Genomic DNA, 21151 nt, shown 5'->3' on the forward strand with positions numbered 1-21151 from the left:
ACTAAAAATTTATTCTTGGAAAGTGTTATTTCTGATAGCAATAACTTCTGCCTGCAGAATGAGTTTCAAGCACTGTTTTATACTCTGCATACTTAAATTTTCAATAACAGACTAGTTTTCAAAACATCCCAATTTTCTATTGTAAGTAGGGCTGAATGTGAGGAGGTGCACAACAAAACTCTGCACTGAAATTCAGCATGGAATTTTTTAATCCATGCAACTTAAGAAAAAAAAAAAGACTCCCAGTGCAGTAAACAAATTATACTAATACATCTGGAGTTAAAAAGTGCAAACATGTTTAAGGGTCTTTGTTTTCAGTTTTTATTTTATTTTTACCAGGAATTTATCAGTAGTTGTTAAAAGAAAAGAAAAAAATATTTACCCAAGACAATGACAAATCAATTTTTTCCACAATTTCTCCCATTTTTATTCTTGTAATAAACCAGTAAATTCCTAGTAAAAAATTAAACTGAAAACAAAGGTTATTAAATATTAATTTATGTGCACAGAAAGGCTCTCAACGCAGAAAAAATGTTTGTGCATATAAATCCTGAGTGCAAATCCCGTCACTGGAACTCCAACTCCACCCATAGACTCACATTAGCCCTTGATACTTTACTCCACCTCTGACAAGGAGTTTAGCTTCCAATGCTAAGAAAACATGAGTTAAGCCAGAGCATACCTCTGCATTGGGGGTGGATCGGGTTTATAACCAATGTCATCATTAGCATGGGATTTATATGAGAGGTGCTAATCTGTATGCATATTGTTGTGCACAAAAGTCCTCATTGTCAGGTCTATCCAGTAAAGTGCGGCCGCGTTTACCCCACTCCTAACCCGCATTCTACTCACTTTCCGGCCGCGTTAGCCCTTCCTGCGATCCCGAATCCCCTTTAACCTACTCCTACCGCATCCTAAAATCCCCGGGCAACCCCTTCCGCACGCGGCATGTATATTGCACGCAAACGAGCGAATTAGCTATTCCCTAGCATCCCGTAACCCGCACCCCGACTATCGCTATTTTTCCCTGCCGTTTTGTCGCGCGTTTAACCTGCTAACTTACCGCCTACCCTTACCCCTGCAGTAGAGGCAGGGGTAAGGGTAGGCGGCAAGCTTTCCCCCAGCCCCCGCTCAACTACCCCGGCCGCGATCATGGGTGCCGGTCTCCGGGGTAGCCCCAGTCCTCTCCCCTCCTCCCGAAGCAAAAAAAAAAAAAAAGCGAAAAAAACGTTGCAGCCCCCTCCAAGAACGTATCCAATCCTTTTTTAAACACAGCTATACTAACTGCACTAACCACATCCTCTAGCAACAAATTCCAGAGTTTAATTGTGCATTGAGTAAAAAAGAACTTTCTCCAATTAGTTTTAAATGTGCCACACGCTAACTTCATGGAGTGCCCCCTAGTCTTTCTATTATCTGAAAGAGTAAATAACCGATTCACATCTACCCGTTCTAGACCTCTCATGATTTTAAACACCTCTATCATATCCCCCCTCAGCCGTCTCTTCTCCAAGCTGAAAAGTCCTAACCTCTTTAGTCTTTCCTCATAGGGGAGCAACAAAGTGGTGTACAAGATAAAAATATAAATACCATAATATAGTAGCTATTGTTGTCTGACCATAATAATTTAAGAGGGTTTTGGCACTTCTTATTTTGTTATAAATTGTTAGGGGTTCATGACATCAAGCTATTCTGCAACTCGCATATGGTTAAAAATTACTTTTTTGACTCATTTAGTGTCTGCATGGTGAAAATGATGATGATTTCAAGAATTTGATCATTAGATCATGCCCTTCCATTTATTCCAATCAACACGTGATAAAATTCCTTCTGGCTTTTTTGTGCCATTGTGGATTCTTTTTGCATCAAAGGCAAATTATGCTTGTGGTACCCTGTCACAATAACCCCAGGGGTTATTGCCCTACTTCAAAGTATGCATTGCCAGTAGTGTTACTCTGTAATGACTGTAGTAGAGTTCTAGTAAGGATATTGGTCCTGAAAAAAAATTGATTTTTCACAGGTTATGGTATCTTTTGACATATCTGTGCAGAGATTGGAACGGACAATAAATTCCAGGTTCCGCAGCCATCTGCTCCAGTCACACCTGTTTCACCAACATTCACTCCTCTTTTGCCTGGACTTACTAGCGAACACTATCAGATTCATATTGTACCCCCCAAAAAAACACTGTCCCCATCATCAGCCCCTAATAAAAGTCTTCTTTTGATTGTGGTGCTCACTATTCTTGTGTTTCTCTGCAGGAGCATTGCTAGGCACTGGCACATAGGGCCTGTGTAATGATTTTATTGGACAGTATCCCAATTTTAATGCCTTTCACATGCCACAAAAGGATTATATGAGAAAATATTAATTGTGATTATATGAGAAAATATTAATTGTTTAATCAACTGTTATCTTGTTACAATGTAAAAATAGGGCAGTTCCGGCTCTATTCAACCTGTTATCTGGAAACCGATGTGATATCTCGATCGAATGTCGGTATACAAAATAAATAAATAAATAAATAAATAAATAAAATCTATCCCATATGGTAGATTCCACCCATAAAATCCATTCCACTGCAAAGACCATCTTCTCAGCATCCCGATCCTAAATGCTCCTGTTGGGATGCTGGCCTAGTCAATCAGTGGCAGAGCTGTGCCTCCATATGGAAGGCATGGGTGCAATTCATGGATGAGGTCTTCTGTTCCCCAAGTTCACAGGGGCTTAGATTGTTACAGAGAATAAGAAGCCCAGCCAGCATTCGGCAATGACACCTATAGCTGGACTTAGATCTCATGATTGCAAAGTTCCAGAAAGGAGACATTGTGCATGGCCCCTGGCCACGAATTGTAGCTGCAATGACTGGGCTAAATGAATTGGGCGGTGGATGTTAAATAGAGGAGAAAAAATTCCTGGAAGATATGAATGCTTTCGGTACCATAGCCCTGCTTCGGGAAGAGGGAAGAAGAGACACTGACAGTGTGAAGCGGCGAAGCAACTTACTTTTTGCAGCCCCCTCCGGACATCGGACGACCTCTCCTGCCTCCAGCTGCTCGCGAAGATGGACGCCTGCAAAAAGTAAGTTGCTTCGCCGCTTCGTACTGCCAGCCCCTTTTTCCCTCTTCCCGGAGCAAGGCTGCTTTTCGCGCCCTGCTTCGGGAGGAGGGAAGAAGAGACACTGACAGTGTGAAGCGGCGAAGCAACTTACTTTTTGCAGCCCCCTCCGGACATCGGACCTCTCCTGCCTCCCGCTGCGCGACTTACTTTTTTTTGCAGCCCTCCGGCCATCAGTAGGAACAGATCGTGGCTCCCCTGCCTCCCGGCGAAGATGGACGCCTGCACGGGGGAAAGCGGCCCCTGTGCGTGCAATTGGCCGCTCAAGACGTGACGTCACATGCCGTGACGTCAAACCTCGTGACGTCAAACCCCCTTACCTTTGCCGCAGATTTACGTCTGCTGAAAGCAGACGTAAATCTGCGCGCAAAGGTAAGGGGGGGGTTTAGAGAGGGCCGGGGGGGGGGGGGGTTAGGGAGGGGAAGGTGCGGGGAGGGCGAAGGAAAGTTCTCTCCGAGGCCGCTCCGAAATCGGAGCGGCCTCAGAGGGAACAGGCAGTGCGCGCCGACCCTGGATTTTATAAGATACGCGCGGCTATGCGCGTATCTTATGAAATCCAGCGTACTTTTGTTCACGCTCGCGCAATTTTATAAAATCCGGCCTTTATTTCCTAGCGTGTAGCAGATGGACTCAGGACTAATGGGTATAGTGGGCTCCTGATAGCAGTTGGAGACGGAGTCCGATTTCAATCTGACGTCAGCACTATGTATACCCCTGCAGGAAACTCTGCTCTTCAGTATTTCTCCGTCTCCTTAGCAGTTTGGGACTCTAAACAAGCTTGCTCAGCTTTAGGAAATCCAAACCAAAGAAGAAAGAAAATTCCAAAATCTTATCTCTACAAGACGAGTCCCGCTCTCCTGTGGTGATACCTAAGGGTCCCTCCCCCAGTCGAGAATTCCTGAGGTGATTTCTGAGATCCCTCAGAGGTAAGCCTCGGTCCGGCAGCCGGTTCTCGGCGTGGACTTAGCCCCCAGGATGGAGTGGCTGAGAGGCAGCGGGTGCAAGAACGAGCGTGGTGGTGAAGGTATTTCCCTCTTCCCCCCTGCAGCCAGAGACCGCCTGGCACAAGACCGGGAAGCGCCGAGACAAGGTAAGGTAGAACATTTTCTTAAGTCTCCGAGGCTCGGATAGCCGCACAGATCGCCCGTCGGCGTCTGTCCCATCGGATTGAGCAGCCCCGTCCAGGCTAGACCCCGATCCAGCTCGAGGGTCCTCCCATGTGGAGACCCTCCGGGGGGGGGAGGGTGTCGCCATCTTTCTCTCGTAGTCGCTGGTGCTATTTCCCCCCCTTGATCGCCGTACTGTCCGCCTAACTGAGCCAGGCGCATAACATACATGTGCGCACAGCAAGGCGCACAAGTTCGGCTGTGTGCACACACACACCCTCAGCACACCCGGAGAGCATATTTAAGCCTCCCGGCATGCACATATAAACGCACAGACCGGGTTTGAACGCCCCTACATGCACAAACCATGGCACCACCGGCCAAGAAAGCCAAAGCACAAGCCCTTTGCCCTACCTGCCACATAAGAGCTGCGCAGCATGAAGAGGCTACTGCCCTGTGCCTACAGTGTGAGAAGGCTCTGGGAGAACAGGGCAAGGTCCCCCCCAGCCAGTACAGGAATCTGGATCCACTAATAGTACCCTGGACCTCTCTGTCCCCAGCTCAGCCCTCCAGACTGGGCCCTCAGGGAACGCCGCTGGGTTCAATATAGACCCAGGAACCTTTTCCTGGTCAGAATTCTTTAAAGGTCTGCAAACTTTCGTCCAGGTGCAATCAGCGCCACTGATGACACAGCCACAGCCTCCACTCGAGGACACAAACCTCCCAGGCCCTTCTCAGCCTCCCAGAGACATGCCTCCCCCGGACAAAAGCCTAACCTTAGGGGACACGGACACCTCAGAGGAAGACCAATACTCCCCGGAGGAAGGGGAAATCCCTCTAGGAACGGAACCATACCGAACCATGATGCGTTTCTTCTCCAAAGACAAACTACCAGACCTCGTGTCTCTGAGCCTGAGGGAGCTGGCCATCCCAGGCTAAAGCGCCACAGCGGAGCCAAAGACGAACCCTCTTCTGGTTGGGCTCCGTCAGGCCTCACGCCATTTCCTATTGCTGCAAGCCGTACAGCAACTGATCGACCTGGAATGGAACGCTCCAGAGGCCAGGTTCAAGGGAGGATGGACCTAGAAGCCCTATATCCACTGGAACCCTCAGCCAAAGAACTCCTGGTGTTTCCCAAAGTGGACGCCATGGTCTGCGCTGTCACAAAGCACACTTCCATTCCAGTCGAAGGAGGAGCAGCATTCGAGGATGCCCAAGACAGACGTCAGGAATCCATCCTTAAACAGTCATTTGATTCAGCAGCTATGACACTACAGATCGCTGCCTGCTGTACCCTGGTGACACACGCATGCTTGTCAATGGCCAGGAACACCACCACGCCCGTTGAAACATTAGAGCCAGCAATATCCTTCCTCATGGATGCGACTTCCGACCTGGTGCGCACTTCAGCCAGGGGCATCTCATCCATTGTGGCAGCCAGAAGGCAACTCTAGCTCTGAAGCTGGTCAGCCAATGCGACTTCCAAAACAAAACTCACAAGAATGCTGTTTAAAAGAACCCTCCTGTTCAGAAGCGAACTGGAGAAGTTAGCCGGCAAATGGGACGAATCTCCAGTACCTCGTTTACCAGAGGACGAGATCAAGAGAAGCCAATGCCCCTCTCCCCGAACATATAGGGGCAGAGGATCACAGCGTTTCAGACCATACAAGAATACATACCAAGCACCTCGCCCCGCAGGCAGGGGCCAGTCCTTTCGGAACAAACACAACAAGAGGGGAGCCGGCTCAGGTCCAGGCCCCAGCCACACCCCACAATGAGAATCAACAGACCCATCCACAGGAAGAAGCCATAGGGGACAGGCTTGCCCGATTCTACCAAAGATGGGTCGAGATAATGTCAGATAAGTGGGTCCTAACCATCATTCGAGAGGGATACTTTCTGGACTTCCACAGCATCCCTCCAGACAAATTTGTGAAATCTCCTTGCCATTCCCCCTCCAAGAGGACGGCAGTGGAAACCACACTAACCAAATTGCTCACCTTAAAGGCTATAATACCGGTGCCCACGCACCAACGAAATACTGGACACTATTCCATTTATTTTATCGTCCCCAAGAAAGAGGGAATGTACTGGCCCATCCTGGACCTCAAGTCGGTCAACCTCTACTTGAGGGTACCACACTTCCGCATGGAAACCCTACGCGCTGTCATAAGGGACGGTACAGCCGGGAGAATTTCTGACCTCCCTGGACCTGTCAGAAGCCTATCTGCACATCTCTGTCCATCGCAATCATCAGCGCTTGCTACTCTTCACGATCCTGGACCATCACTACCAGTTCCGAGCGCTACCCTTCAGGCTAGCTACAGCTCCTCGGACGTTCACCAAAATCATGGTCTTAGTGGCGGCGACACTGAGGAAAGAAAGAATCCTCGTTCACCCATATCTGGACGATTGGCTGATCAGGGCAAAATCTCCAGAGGAAAGTCATCAGACGACCACCAGAGTCAAGAATCTCCTGGATAACCTTGGATGGGTCGTCAACACAACCAAGAGCTGTCTGCAGCCCTCCCAATCTGGAATACCTGGGAATCCGGTTCGACACCCAACAGGGCAAGCTCATTCTTCCCCCTACAAGGAGAAGGAAATTGATGGACCAGTTGAGAAAACTGAATGGTGCTCGCCCCTCGGTATGGGACTTACCTACAAGTCCTCGGACTTATGACATCAACCCTAGAAGTCGTACCATGGGCAAGGGCCCACATGCGTCCACTACAACGTTCCCTACTGTCACGATGGAACCCGATATGCCAGGACTACACTGTCCGCCTCCAGTTACTGGCGGAGGTACGGATCCAGCTCCTATGGTGGCTACAAGAAGACCACCTGAGCAAGGGAGTAAGGCTATCCCCACCGACCTGGGTCTTTCTCACCACGGATGCGAGCCTACGGGGATGGGGAGCCCACTGTCAGGAACTGACGGCCCAGGGACAATGAGACAAGGAAGAGTCGGGATGGAACATCAACCATCTGGAAGCCCAGGCAGTCAGACTAGCCTGCCTACACTTCAGTCACAGACTCCGGGGAGAATCGGTCAGAGTCATGTCGGACAACGCCACAACAGTGGCTTACATCAACCGCCAGGGAGGAACCAAAAGCCAACAGGTGTCCCTGGAAATAGACCCCCTAATGACATGGGCGGAAGCAAACCTGCAAGGGATCTCAGCCGCCCACATCACGGGAAAAGACAATGTCACTGCGGATTACCTCAGCAGAGAAAGTCTAGACCCAGGGGAATGGATGCTGTCGACAACAGCATTCCAGTTGATAATAAACCGCTGGGGAACTCTAGCCATGGATCTTCTGGCAACCCGGTCCAATGCCCAAGTTCCCACTTCTTCAGCTGCAGACGAGACCCACAATCCCAGGCCACAGGAAGACCTGCTGTACGCATTTCTTCCATGGCCACTACTGGGTGGGATCATCTGCAAGATAGAACACCTCAGGGGGTTATTACTTCTAGTGGCCCTGGATTGGCCAAGAAGGTCGTGGTATGCAGACACGCAAAGACTTCTACCTCCACACAGGGACCTGCTCCAGCAAGGACTGATCCTCCATGAAGAATCCTCGCTTACGGTCTGGCCACTGAGAGGACTTGCCTGAAGAAGAGCGGATACTCGGGGGCAGTGATTGAGACCTTGCTCCAGGCACGCAAGTTTTCCACATCTTTAACTTACATATGAATATGAAGAATATTTGAAGCCTGGTGTGAAGACTGTGACATCCTTCCGTGGACAGTCAAAATTCCCATGACCCTGGAATTTCTGCAGGACAGCTTGAAGAAGGGGTTGTCTCTCAACTCCATCAAGATTCAACTGGCCGCGCTGGCCTGCTTCAGAGCCAAAGTGGACGGCATCAGTCTATCTTCCCATCCAGACGTCTCCTGCTTCCTGAGAGGGGTCAAGCAAATCCGACCACCTCTAAAGTGGCTGGTACCCCTATGGAATCTCAATCTAGTACTCTACTTCCTAGCGGGAGCTTCTTTTAGACCTTCACGCGGTCTGTCCCTACGGCTCCTGACCTTGAAGACTGTATTCCTAGTGCCAATATGTTTAGCCCATCACATCTCCGAACTTCAAGCACTATCCTGTCGGGAACCATTCCTCAGATTCACACCGGGATCCATACAGCTACGCACTGTCCTTTCCTTCCTTCCAAAGATGGTTTCTCATTTCCATCTAAACCAAACCATCTCGCTGCCATCTCCAGACGAGCATAAGGACTCTGAAGACTCACGCCTCCTTCACCATCTTAAAGTTGGCAGACTCCTAGTCCGAAACCTGGAAAGATCAGAAACCGTACGAAAGACGGACCACCTATTCATCCTTCACAGCGGGAAGAAACAAGGGGAAGCGGCCTCGCGGGCAACCATAGCCTGCTGGATCAAAGAAGTAATCAAGGCGGCCTATGTAGTGGCAAGCAAGCCTCCACCTCTACAAGTCAAGGCCCATTCCACCACAGCCCAAACAGTGTCCTGGACAGAAGCCAAGATGCTGTCACTCGCCGAGATCTGTAGGGCGGTGAAATGGTCCTCCATTCACACCTTCTCGAGGTTCTACCGCCTGGATGTTCAGGCCCGGGAGGACACAGCATTTGCAAGGGCAGTACTAAATGGGCCACGGGCAGCCTCCCACCCGGTTTGGGAGTAGCTTTTGTGCATCCCATTGGTCCTGAGTCCATCTGCTACACGCTAGGAAATGGAGAAATTACCTGATAATTTTGTTTTCCTTAGTGTAGACAGATGGACTCAGTATCCCGCCCACGGCTGCCTCAGAATATGTAAACCTCAGGTGACAATCCCCAAGAGCAAGACAAGCATGAGTAAGCCACGCTTTACCTCTAGTTAGGACACCCTTAGTTACCGGGTGTCGGCGTTTCTCGGTTGAGTGTACTGGCGGTCTCCAGCTAAAATTCACGTCAACCAGCTCCAGTTAATCAAGTTAACCTAGTTAATCAAGTTATTCAAACATATATCCACAATTGCTTTTCGAGGAGAATACTGAAGAGCAGAGCTTCCTGCAAGGGTATATGTAGTGCTGACGTCAGATTGAAATCTGACTCCGTCTCCAACTGCTTTCAGGAGCACACTATACCCATTGGTCCTGAGTCCATCTGTCTACACTAAGGAAAACGAAATTATCAGGTAAGTAATTTCTCCATTTAAATGATTCCTTCAACTCTCCCATCAACTTCTTAAAAAAAAAAAAAGGGTTGCATGTTTCACTGCTGATACAAAAGCATAACAAATACTTGCATGCAACCCTTAGCATGGGAGTCTCCATGTGCGTGGCAAATTACTGTCCTGTTTGTCCACAGAGAAAGCAAATTTACTTATCTGTACCAAGTATTCTCCTAGGACAAGCAGGATGGTAGCCCTCACATGTGGGTGACATCAACCAATGGAGTCCAGCATGGAAAACCTTTGTCAACGTTTCTAGAAGCTTTGGCCAGCACACTGAGCATGCCACTATCCACGCGTCCACTCGAGGTCCCTCTTCAGTCTCTTCTTTTCCACGGTGCAGTTGCCTCGCAGTTCATGGAACTCTACTCTTTTCTCTGTTTTTCATTAAAAAGTTCTTTTCCTGTCTCCATCATCGGGTCCCCTTTCATGGTCAGTGCTTCCTCAGTATGGTAGGTTAAAATTGTTGTGTTTTCGCTTCTTTGCGGTGGATTCCGCACACTGGGTAACTTTTATGGCGTCATCCAGTTTTCGTCAGTGCCCGCAGACTATGTCCATCATGGATCCGCATGAGGTTTGTATCCTCTGCCTAGGAGCCTCGCACAACGTCCTGGGGTGTCGCCTGTGTGATCAGATGACCCCCAAAGGCCTTCGTGCACATCTTGATAAGATGGAGAAGCTTTTTGATTCTTCCAAATCCGCTCCATCCACACCCGTGTCGGAGTCATCGACACCGAGCTGTCGCGGGTAGCCACTTGACACACTCCCTCTTGCTACTCTCCACTTCTTCGAAGGGTCATGAGGACGGTGACCGATGTTCCATGATCTCGCTGATGTCCTGAACATCGGGATCCTCAGCACTGGGGAAAGACCAGGCCAAGCACCATGGGAGATCCTGCAAGCATCGACACTGGTTACAGTCGGTGAACGGCTCTGGTTCCGTTGTGGTACTGGTGGCTGATCTACCACCACCGAAGCAACCCTGGCCATCGGAGTCCCCATCTTCCAATGTCCCTGGGAGTCCCAAGCGTACCCCACCGATATCAGTTTTGGGCATTGTGCCACCTTGGAGACCTGAGGAAGAGTCGGTGACTCCTCATCCCCCTCCCTTAGTCCTGGCCTCACTGGACTTTCAGGAGGAGCTGGACCACAGGGTTCAGACTGCAGGTGCTCAGAGCTCTCCAGAAAATTGAGCCGCCCATGCCTCCGGCCCCCATACCGGTGCCCAAGCCTCCGCCATCTATCCTAGCACCCCTGCTTGAGCGTCTGGACGTCCTATTAAGTGCCTTACCAATACAACCGGTGCCCGAGGGGCCTTCGATCCACCAGCAGCCCCCGATGCCCCCCTCCGGAATGATCCAGATCCTCTGGTCCTCCGAGGAGGCAGACGCGACCGGTGCCACATTCCCGAGGCCTCAGTTCCTTGAGCCTTTACTGGGTCCTTCTGGCCTCCCACGGCCCCCACTCCCCTCTATGCCAGAGGAACCGTAGATTCCTGCGGTGCCCTCGAGGCCCCCAAAGCTGTCTGATATCCCACACAGGTGTCACGCTGGCCCTAGCGAGGAGGAAGTGCCTTACGACCCATGGGGGGGGATGAATCCATGGATGATGTCACCCACATGTGAGGACTAACATCCTGCTATCCTAGGAGAACATCTGCTCCAGGTAAGCAACTGCGCTTTCTTACAGCAGTCTAGACCAACCAGCATTTTCAAAAAAGTATAAAGAATGTTTAATATATTTTCTGTGTTTGGAAAACAGCTAGGGCTGGTTACCAAAACTTTCTCATAAAATTTGAAAACACTTCTAGGCATGTATGATAGTTCCTATACTGTTACAGCTATGTAGTTTGCCTCAGTTTAGTTTATAGTTTATTAGTTTTTCTATACCGCCGCATTGGCGTTAGCCTTCGCAGCGGTTTACAACTTACACAAAGAGAAAATACAATAAATAAGTCCAATAAAAGATAACAGCTAAAATTATTTAAAAGCATATAAAAGTATTTTAGCTGTGCAAGTAGAAATAAAATTGTAAAAGGCTATTCCTCGGTGTATTATTCAAGGGTAAAAGTTAAAACAAAATAATAAAACCAACATAAATATAATATCATACTCACACAACATAACATAAAATCAGTTCTGCCTTTAGCTTAAAGTTTGGAGCATTCCTTTAAACCTGTAACTAGCCATTTAAGGTTTTTATATATTTGTATTAGTTTATATATATTTGTTTAGTTTTATTTTACCACACAACAGAATTGTATATCCTTCACTAATGCCCAGGCTGGTTTGACCTTAGAGGAGCACACAAAGGATCATAATACTGGGGTCATGGTTGCATCAGTTGCTTGTCTCAGATCTGTCTTTATAATCCACATATTCAGGCCTGTTACCTATATGCAGACTTCTGATGCTGCAGGAGGTTTTGGCAGTTTGTTCTCAAAGATCTTTTTGAGGGATAGAGCCTATCTCCAGCCCCAGAGTCCATTTTTATTTATTTATTTAGTTAGTGCCTTTTTTTATACCGACATTTATGATACAGATCATATCATATCGGTTTACATAGAACAGGGGGTTTTAACATTAGCATAGAAGAAGAGGCAAAGTTACAATAAAACAAGGGCAATGGAACGAGGGAGATGAAGAAGCCAGAAGCAGATGATAAACTTGGTAACTATAACAAATAATATAGAGGGTCAGAAATGGAGTGCACTGATTAGGTGGCAATTAGTATATGAACTGTGGAATAGCTGAGATGGGCTTGAGTTAGGGGAAGGCTTGTTGAAACAGCAAGGTCTTGAGTTTTTTCCTGAAAGTCAACAGGCAGGGTTCCTGTCTGAGATCTGTGGGAATAGCATTCCAGATGGCTGGTCCTGCTGTTGAGAGGGCCCGTTCTCTAGTGGCAGAATGATGGGTGGATTTGGTTGAAGGGGCGTGCAGAGATCCTTTGTAGGCTTCTCTGATCGGTCTTGAAGAGGTGTGGAGTCTGAGTGGGATTTGAAGGTCGATAGGGACCTGGTTGTGAATGGTTTTGTGAATGATGGTGAGGGACATGTGTAGGATTCTAAAGCTTATTGGTAGCCAGTGCAGATTTCTGAGGATGGGTGTGATGTGGTCTCTTCTGTTGGTATTTGTCAAGATTCTAGCGGCTGCATTTTGGAGCATCTGAAGAGGTTTGGTGGTGGAGGTGGGGAGACCCAGCAGAAGGGAGTTACAGTAGTCTATCTTAGAAAATAGAATGGCTTGGAGGACAGTTCTGAAGTCGTGAAAATGTAGAAGAGGTTTAAGACTTTTTAGCATCTGTAATTAATAGAAGCAGTCCTTGGTTGTGTGATTGATGAACTTCTTTAAGTTCAGATGGTTGTCAATTATCACTCCAAGATCTCTTGCTTGGGTGTCCAAGGTGCTGGGGTAGGACAGCTGAAGGATATCACTGTAGTCAGGAGATATGAGGAGGAGTTCCGTCTTGGCTGAGTTAAGTACCAGGTTTAGGCTGGTTGATAGCTTGGAGGCAGTTATCCCAGAACTTGAGTGTTTTTGTTAGGGATTCAGTTATAGAGATCAGAATTTGTATGTCATGTTTTTTGTCTTTAAAAAGAAACAAAGAGGTGGGGATGGGAAATAGTTGAAACACACCAAAAACATGTTTACTGCACGTTAGCAAAGTTATGTTATTTGAATCCCCACCCCACGCACAAGTTGAAAACAACCCTTAGCTAGTGAGTCCCGTGTATGATTGGTGATTATCCTTGTCTTCAGATAAAGCAAATTGCTTAGTTGTAAGATGGCGGAGTAATCAGTCACACATTTCCTCCCTCTTCTCCTTCCTGATTTCTCAAAGCTAGGTAATAGAATTAAGGCACTCAGCGTGGCTGTAGTAGTGCAGGAACTAATGCAAATCTCTAATTCTTTGAGAGAGCACTCTGGAAAGGGGTGGATTCCGGATGAAGATCGGCCTGGGGATTTGCCGCCCAGGCCGGCCCAGGGGATACCCCGTGGCCTGCCGAGCGCAGCTCAGTCACGGCCATGCTCGGCAGACCACGTGACTAGAGCGACCGGCCCACCGGGGGATGCCCAATCCCCCGATAGGCCAATCCGCACCTGACGCTGCAAAACATCCATTTCCTCTTTTGTCTGCTTCACAAGTCCCAAACCTATGGGTTTAGTCCCGTTATTCAGCATCTGGAGCCAGAGCTCTCTTTTTAATATGACATCACATCTATGTAGGTCATGAATAGAACAACCCTAGCCAGTGTTCTCTGCCTCCAGCTTCTAGAAGGATGTTTGAGTTGAGACTCATCGAACAGAAGGCTATTTCTTTTAAAGAAAATTATTTAAGCCCTTTCACTATTGTCTAAGTTCAAGAGATATTTTGGGACCATGCTCCTGCAGATGTTTCTTCTGTACTGAGGTGCACCCAGACTGTTCCCTTTAAAGCTCCCTTCCTTCTGTCACAGACAAGGTAGAACATTACAGCAACTTAAGTGTAAGGGAAGCCCTCTGGGATTAGAAATCCTTACCGGCAGCTATTAGCATTAACTCCCAATTTAAGTCGCGTATGCTAGAAACACTGCTCAGATGGCTGAGAAGAGTCATCGTTGGCAACTACTGCGGCTCAAAGCGCACTTCCTTAGGTAAAGGAAGTTTATGCTCCGGGTGCCGTAGTAAAACGAATATCCTGGAAACAACTCAGGTGACACCTCTAGGTAAGAAAGCAGACTCTGCTGAGGCAGGAAACATTCAAAAGCCATCTCCCAGGGCAATTCCTATAGCCAGCAAGCCATTAGAGTCAGCGGTTCTAATGACTGACTTTGACGCAGTGGACGTTTTGAAACCAAGAGCAGTGGTGTCTGCTGTAAGGAGTTGGACCATTTTAGAGTAGGGACCTCCCAAACTACTACCGGAGCAGGACTTCCTGCAAGGCGAGATAAAGGAAGTTCCTGACACCTAGTGGAGGTGTTTTTGAGCCTGATTTTTTTTCAGATTTTTGCATCAGGCTCATCATGATCTACAGGAACAGCAAGAGGATTTAAATCCTCAGGATGAGTGTTTTTCTTTATTTTGATATGACTAGACCACAGAAAAAGAAGAGGTTTGAACCAAATATTCTGGAAACTGTTTCCCCCTATTTAAAGTTTGAGGAAGACAAAGCAATAGTGATTTGGACTCTATGGAAGAAGGTGAGGTCCAATCTGGGGAAGAAGAAAAGGAGCAAATTAATAACACAAGTCTCCTCAGTGTTACGCTTAGAGGATGATAGGGTTGAGGTGATTCCTAGCTGGAATCCAATTTTAAGATCAGTCTCTACATTTCCTATGCATTCTGAAATTGAGGCTATGATTTTGTCAGAATGGGACACATCTGAGGCAGGTTATAGGCGTATGAAAGTTTTTTTAATAAGCTATATCCCATGCCAATGACTTTTTCAACAGCCCAAGGTGGATGAATTCTTAGCTTCAGTGGCTAAGAGGACTACCCCAGTAGGGGGTGCAGCTTGCAGGATCCACAGGGTAGGGAAATTGAGTTAGCCCTTAAGCATGTTTTTTTTCAGCGGGTTCATTTGTCCTGCAGGGAAAAGTTTGTGCAAGTTATGTGTCTAGAACTGTGCTCTGCTGGACTCAGCAAAAGCTGAGGACGAAGGTACCTCAAGATTAGAGTCTGCAATGACTTACTTATCGGATACGCTGTATGATGTCATAAGGATATCAGCTGAGTTGCTAAGTGGGAGCGAGACATCTTCTGTGGCTAAAGAATTGGCTGCAGATACATAGCCAAAGTCTCATTTTTCTCAATTACCGTTTAAGGGCAGATATCTCTTTGGAGAAGAGTTGGACTGTTTTGGTAAAGAATTGTGGAGAGACAAGAGTACAACATTTACCCGAAGACAAGGTTAAATCATTCTTTCATTCCTTTCGAGGTTGTAGTCATTTTATTGAAGCTAAGAAGTATAGACCCGTAAACGGGAACGTCAACAATATTTAAAGAGTAAAGGAAAATCTCAGCTCTTTTGAGGGGCAAGAAGACCATGGGGCAATGCAGTCTGATGCTCTAGTTTCATAAAGAGCCCAGGATTCATTCTCTGGGGGAGCCTATAAGGGGCAGGCTACAGACTTTCCTTGGGGAATGTCAATGAGCCACCAGTCTGGCCCCTACATTGAATAAAATTTCATGTAAAAGTTAGATTTCCTATAAAAGAAAGCTGTACTCTCTACTTATGACACTTAGGGGAGAGCAGTTTTCAAAGGAATTTCAGCTTAAATCAGCTGTCTGAAAATTGCCCACCCTGTATGTAGATAAAAGTACATACAGAGTGGTTTCACAGCCTGTGTACAAACCACATTGTAGAAGGCTGTTCCCGAGGCATGATTAGGTCGGGGGGCAAAGCTGCATGTGTAATTTGGGATTTTCATAACTATGAGTGTAGTTTTGATCTGAAAAGTATCCGCAAAAAATTGTTCAAATCTTTCCTTGGGGGAATTTTCAAAGTAAAAATACCTGTGGACTTTGACTTTGCAGTTGGAAAATTGCCCTCTGTTAACTGTGGAAAAGTTGGATTCGTTGAAGATGAGGTGATTAGTGATTTTTGCTAATGTGGCTGCTCCCAGGAATTGTTGAGGAGCAGCAGATGTTCGCAAATGTCTTAATAGTAGGATTTGTTCTTCATAACTTCAATGAAATGTTTAAAAAAAAAATCTAACAAGTCAGCTGATGAGATGCTATGTACAGAAACCAATAAGCATGTCCATTAAGTGAAAATTGAACCCTGTATACTAGCTAAAACTTGATAGAAATTGTACACCACTTGCATGTTATAAGAAATTAAATATATGCATATAATCTTTTGTTTGATTTGTTTAGCACTTGGTGACTGAATGGTTAAGTGAGAAACATGAGAAGATTGGAAAACCAACAGACAACCTTTTAGATAGACCTCTGCGTGTAACGACAGATCCTGAAGTTCTTGCTACGCAGTTGAATTCATTACCCGGCCTTTCGTACAGTCCTCATGTGTACTCTACCCCTAAGCACTATATTCGTTTTACTTCCCCATTCCTGTCGGACAAACGGAGGAGAAGAGAACCTGTAGAAAATGTGTTTGGCTCTTGCAAAAAGGTAATGAGAGAGATGAGACAATTTGTGATATTAAAATTGTAAGCAACTTACTGATGTGCATAGTTTACAAACATTTTAGCAACTTGTTTATTTCACAACAACATTGAATAGGAATATAGGGTTGTGACAAACTATTGAAATTTCATTTAAAATACAAGGTTTGTTATCTTAGTTTGTTCTTCCCTGATTTCCATTTCAGCGATGGTTGAAGCAAGCTTTGGAAGAAGAAAATTCAGCAATTATTGATCATTATGATTCACCTTCTCAAGAAAGATCAAGAAGTCCTGCAATCTATGGTGATGATAAAAATAATTTATTATTGAATGGCAGCTACCCATTTTCTAGTGGAGGTATTTACATTTTATATGTATTTTTAAAATATATGTATGTAGAACTTATGATTAAATTCCTTTCAGTTAGAAATGTGATTGGTTAGAAATAGAAGATCTGTGTTAAATATTTATATGAAATTTTAATTGCAGAACATCTAGTAGAGAAACTTGTGGGAGAATACTTTAATAGGTCAAATTATTCCAGAAAGTCATATAATTAGTGTTCTAAAAAAAAACCCATTAAAACTGCAGAGGAACATAAAACAATTAGACATGATGAAAGGGACAGTAAGAAACAACCATAAAAGACTCAATGGAGACATTGATTTCCTTGCTCATTATCCAAGATACTCTTAATACAGTTGTAAATTCTGTTTGTTTTTCTCTTCCCTGGTACCTTTTGCACTGCAGTATTTCAGAATAAAGAAATAGATGTATTTGAAAAAGAGACCTTTGTGGGTTCAGTAGCTCTCATGCAATAGTTTTAGATAATTTTTATGTTGGTCCAAAAACAATAATCACAACCTGCAATGAATACAGATTTTATTGGGATCAGTGCAGCAACTAGTATTCTGTACACTGTATAATTAACACATTTAATATTCTGGAGTAATATTGTGCGACCTTAAGTTGTCTCACTAGTGTGATATATCCAAAATGAACTGCTGTATGGCGTGGAACTTAAGCTTATTAAAAAAAAAGTAGTAGCGAAAATTTTATTTTTATATATATATATATATATATTAGTCATTCAATGGCTAGATGCCTTGTTTCCCTATAAATCCCCTAAAGGGTAAATGCTCCATGGGTGGGGCACTCTCACATAACCCCCCTCAACTCTGGCCCATCAAGTCAAGCTTCCTCATTCACCCTGGGCTTCACCCAGGGAAGTGCTTCATACTGCCACTCCCCTGGATCAACTAGGTTTGGACGTGAGGTCCCAGGGTCCTGTTCTCCTCTACTTACTAGAGTCACCTGGGCCAAGACCGTAACCACTAACACCCACTGTACACCCAGCCCCAGACTTTTATTCAGACTCCTCTGTGACACTGGGTTCCACGTTTCTCTTCAATGTGGTCACGGTGGCTTCTCTTCCAGCTGTCATGCAACCTTTCCTTTCCTGGAAAACCTTGGCTCCAGACCTTCTTCCCAACTTCGTTACTCTTTCACCAAGGGTTTGTGGAACTGATTTCCCTCTGATCGCTCTTTGCATTTTACTTGTACTGCCTCCTGCAGTCTGCGTTCAACATTTATTTCAATTAAATACTGTTCATTTTCCAACTTGAACTTCCATTTCATCTATTCTATGCCCAATATCGCCAACATCACGGCACAGCTCAGCAATAAGTTGGGACATTGTATGCTTCTCAGAAGGCTCTAGCCCAGTAGGCTCTAGTTTGACAGCTCCCTTGCGACTTCCCTCTGGAATCTTCATCACATCTCCTTCTGTGATCTCTGGACTCTCTGTTGCCCTTCCAGGCAAGGCTACACAATTCAAGCCAGAGCTTTCTGGTACTTGTCCACTAGCTCCTTCCACACTGCCTTTCCCTGGGTTCTCTGTAGCACCTCTCTCTGAGCTTCCCACAGCAGGTTCCTCTATCACCATAACATTTTCTTTGGTGAGTTGCTCCAATTCACTCTCCATTGGGCCACTTCCACTGCAATATATTGCAATTCTGCTACCGATTGTGTCCAGTCCCTTTTCTGCTGGATCTGGAGCTCTAGGGTCGAGCTCCCTGACTCCGGATGTCTGGAAATTCCCACCACACAAATATATATAGTTATTGTTATTGTTATTACTGTTCCTCTTATAATCATGTGATAATTGTAAAGCCTGTTGCTAAGTTCTGTTCTCTGTAAACCGACGAGATGTTCCCAACGTTCGTCGGTATATAAAAGATATTAAATAAATAAATAAAATAAATATAGTTGTTCCTCTTCTCTTTAAGTCTTAATTCCTTGCTGAAGGCTAGCCACTCTTTGCTGGGCTATGCCCCCCCCCCCCCCCCAGTAAGCCCACAGGCTTCTCTCTTCTTTTTCTGCGCTGTAGTTATCCCCACTGGATCTCAACCAGGGTTCTGGATACTGCCTAGACCTCTCACAACTGCAATTTGCTATGAGTTTGTCTTTCTTCAGAAGCTGAGCCAAGGGCTGAAAGCCAGTGTTTTGTGCACATACTAGCAGTTTCAGTTTCTGCCAGGCCTCGCCCTGCTCAAGCCCAGTGCCCCACTGTGTTTCTTTTTTTTTTTTTCTCTGCTAACTTTTCTTCTCAAAAGAAGAAAGTTAAACAAAACCTGCCTCACTGGTTCTTACTAAACTTTAACACACAGCCCTAACTGGAGACAGAGCTGCCTCTAGTCCCATACAAAAACCCTAACCCTTGCTTTTCTACCCAGGCCCCTCTGACCTCTCTCTGGTTTAAAAGCAGTTCTGTTGGCAAGCACCAACCATTGAGAGAGAAGCAGAGCTTGAAGCTTCATCCCAGGAAAGAAAGAGAGAGAGAGAGAGAGGAGCGCATTTCTGCTTATCTGCCATTTTCCAGCTGAGAGAGCAAATCCTCCTGCAGCTCCGTCCACAGAGAAGAGAATTGCTGAAGCAGCTCCTGCACAGTGACTGAACTTGTGTGGGAGTTAAGGGAAAACCCAACAAAGAGAAGTTTAGAATTGCATGCCAATCGGAGGGAAGTGACGTCACCGACCTGATTGGAAGCTTAAGAGCGGAGCTCCCTCTCCACCACCGCTTATTTATCAAATATTAGCTCTTCTACATGATCGGTTACACTACCTATCGGCTAGCGCTCTCTGTACACCAAAATGGGTGACATCCAAAAAGAAAGATATAGACTTAAGCCAGTTTTCTTACAGCCCAACAGCTATGGAGGCAGACGGTGGGAATGGAGACAAGATGACCGACCATTCTGCAGAGGAACAAAACGCAGCAGCGAAGGATAAAAGCCCTGGAAACCCCAAATTGAACATGTATGACTCCATTTCCAAAGCGGACTTTGTGAAATGGTTTGAAGAGTTAAATGCAAATATAGGAAGCCTTAAAACAGAACTGTCCCAACTTATTGCTGAGCTGTGCCGTGATCTTGGCGATATTGGGCACAGAGTAGATGAAATGGAAAATCAATTGGAGGAGCAAATGATAACCAGTGATAAACTCTCAAAGAAAATATTAAACATGGAATCAGCACAATCAACTCTTCAAGAAAAAGTGGAAGATTTAGAAAATAGATCCCACTGATGCAATCTATGTTTCCGGGGGATCCCTGAGCAGGAGCAATACAGAGATGCCGTAAAGGTAGTGCAGCAAATTAGCAAGTTTTTATTATTGAAGGAAAATGAAGACATCAACCTGGAAGACATAAAAATTGAGAGAGCCCACCGGGCTCTGGGTCCGATACACAACAATTTACCAAGAGACATTGTTGCCTGCTTTCGGAGCTTCCCCCTGAAAGAGCAGATCCTTCAAGCAGCATGGACAGAGAATTTGATACAATGGCAGGGAAATAAGAATGCAGTATATATAGGCCTGTCTCCAGTGACGCTGTATAAAAGAAAAAGCTTTTCTACAATCACAGAGGCCTTGAGAAGGGAAAATATAAATGGCTTTTTCCCTTTGGACTGGCCTTTATTGTTCAGGGGGCTACCTCCAGGGTTAAAACTTATACTGAAGCTGAACAGATTCTTAAAGCAGCAGGGATGTTAACGCCTACTTTAGAAGCTACATCCCCAGCAATGGGGCAAAGTAAGGAAACACCAAGATGGCAAAAAGCACCTTCAGGAAGAAGATGGCTACGCCAAAATTCCGGGGGCTCCATGTCCTCCAAAAGCTTTAGACACTTTAATGTGATTGATCTGCCTGCTAGTATTAACGGTGTCCCAAATACACTAAGAAAGGTGTTTGGGTAGAGATGCAATACATGGGGGAACTTATTTAAAACAAAAAAACAAGAGTCATAAGAGACCTTGTACAAAGGAGCAATTTAAGTTAAACTCCAGTGATCTTGCTTCCCCCAAAAGGTTTCCAATAATGAGATCATGACCCATAACGCGGATCTTATCTTATCTTGATTGATGACTCAACTAAGGTTTTATTACTATATGAGTTCTACTGTTTAAAGTTTATATTTCTCAGGTGTATATGTTGGTTAGAGATGATGTGGAGGAGAGATCTTTTCATTGGTCTCGTTTCTAACACTCAAGATTATCCGGCGGGGTCTCAACCAGAGATGGGGGAAGGGGGAGGGGGGTTTCATGGGAATCCTTGCTCATCTGCGTCACT

At 45.8% G+C, this 21151-nt stretch overlaps 1 protein-coding gene across 1 annotated transcript in view; it reads left to right on the forward strand.

The window, feature by feature from the left end:
* Positions 1-21151, forward strand: part of KMT2E (lysine methyltransferase 2E) — a 607980-nt gene that overhangs the window by 390952 nt on the left and 195877 nt on the right. Inside the window, 2 exon segments of the mRNA XM_029615154.1 lie at positions 16278-16532; positions 16732-16882. Coding sequence (XP_029471014.1) covers positions 16278-16532; positions 16732-16882 — 406 coding nt within the window.

The sequence above is a fragment of the Rhinatrema bivittatum genome, chromosome 9, assembly GCF_901001135.1.
Source record: "Rhinatrema bivittatum chromosome 9, aRhiBiv1.1, whole genome shotgun sequence".
Lineage (NCBI taxonomy): Eukaryota > Metazoa > Chordata > Amphibia > Gymnophiona > Rhinatrematidae > Rhinatrema > Rhinatrema bivittatum.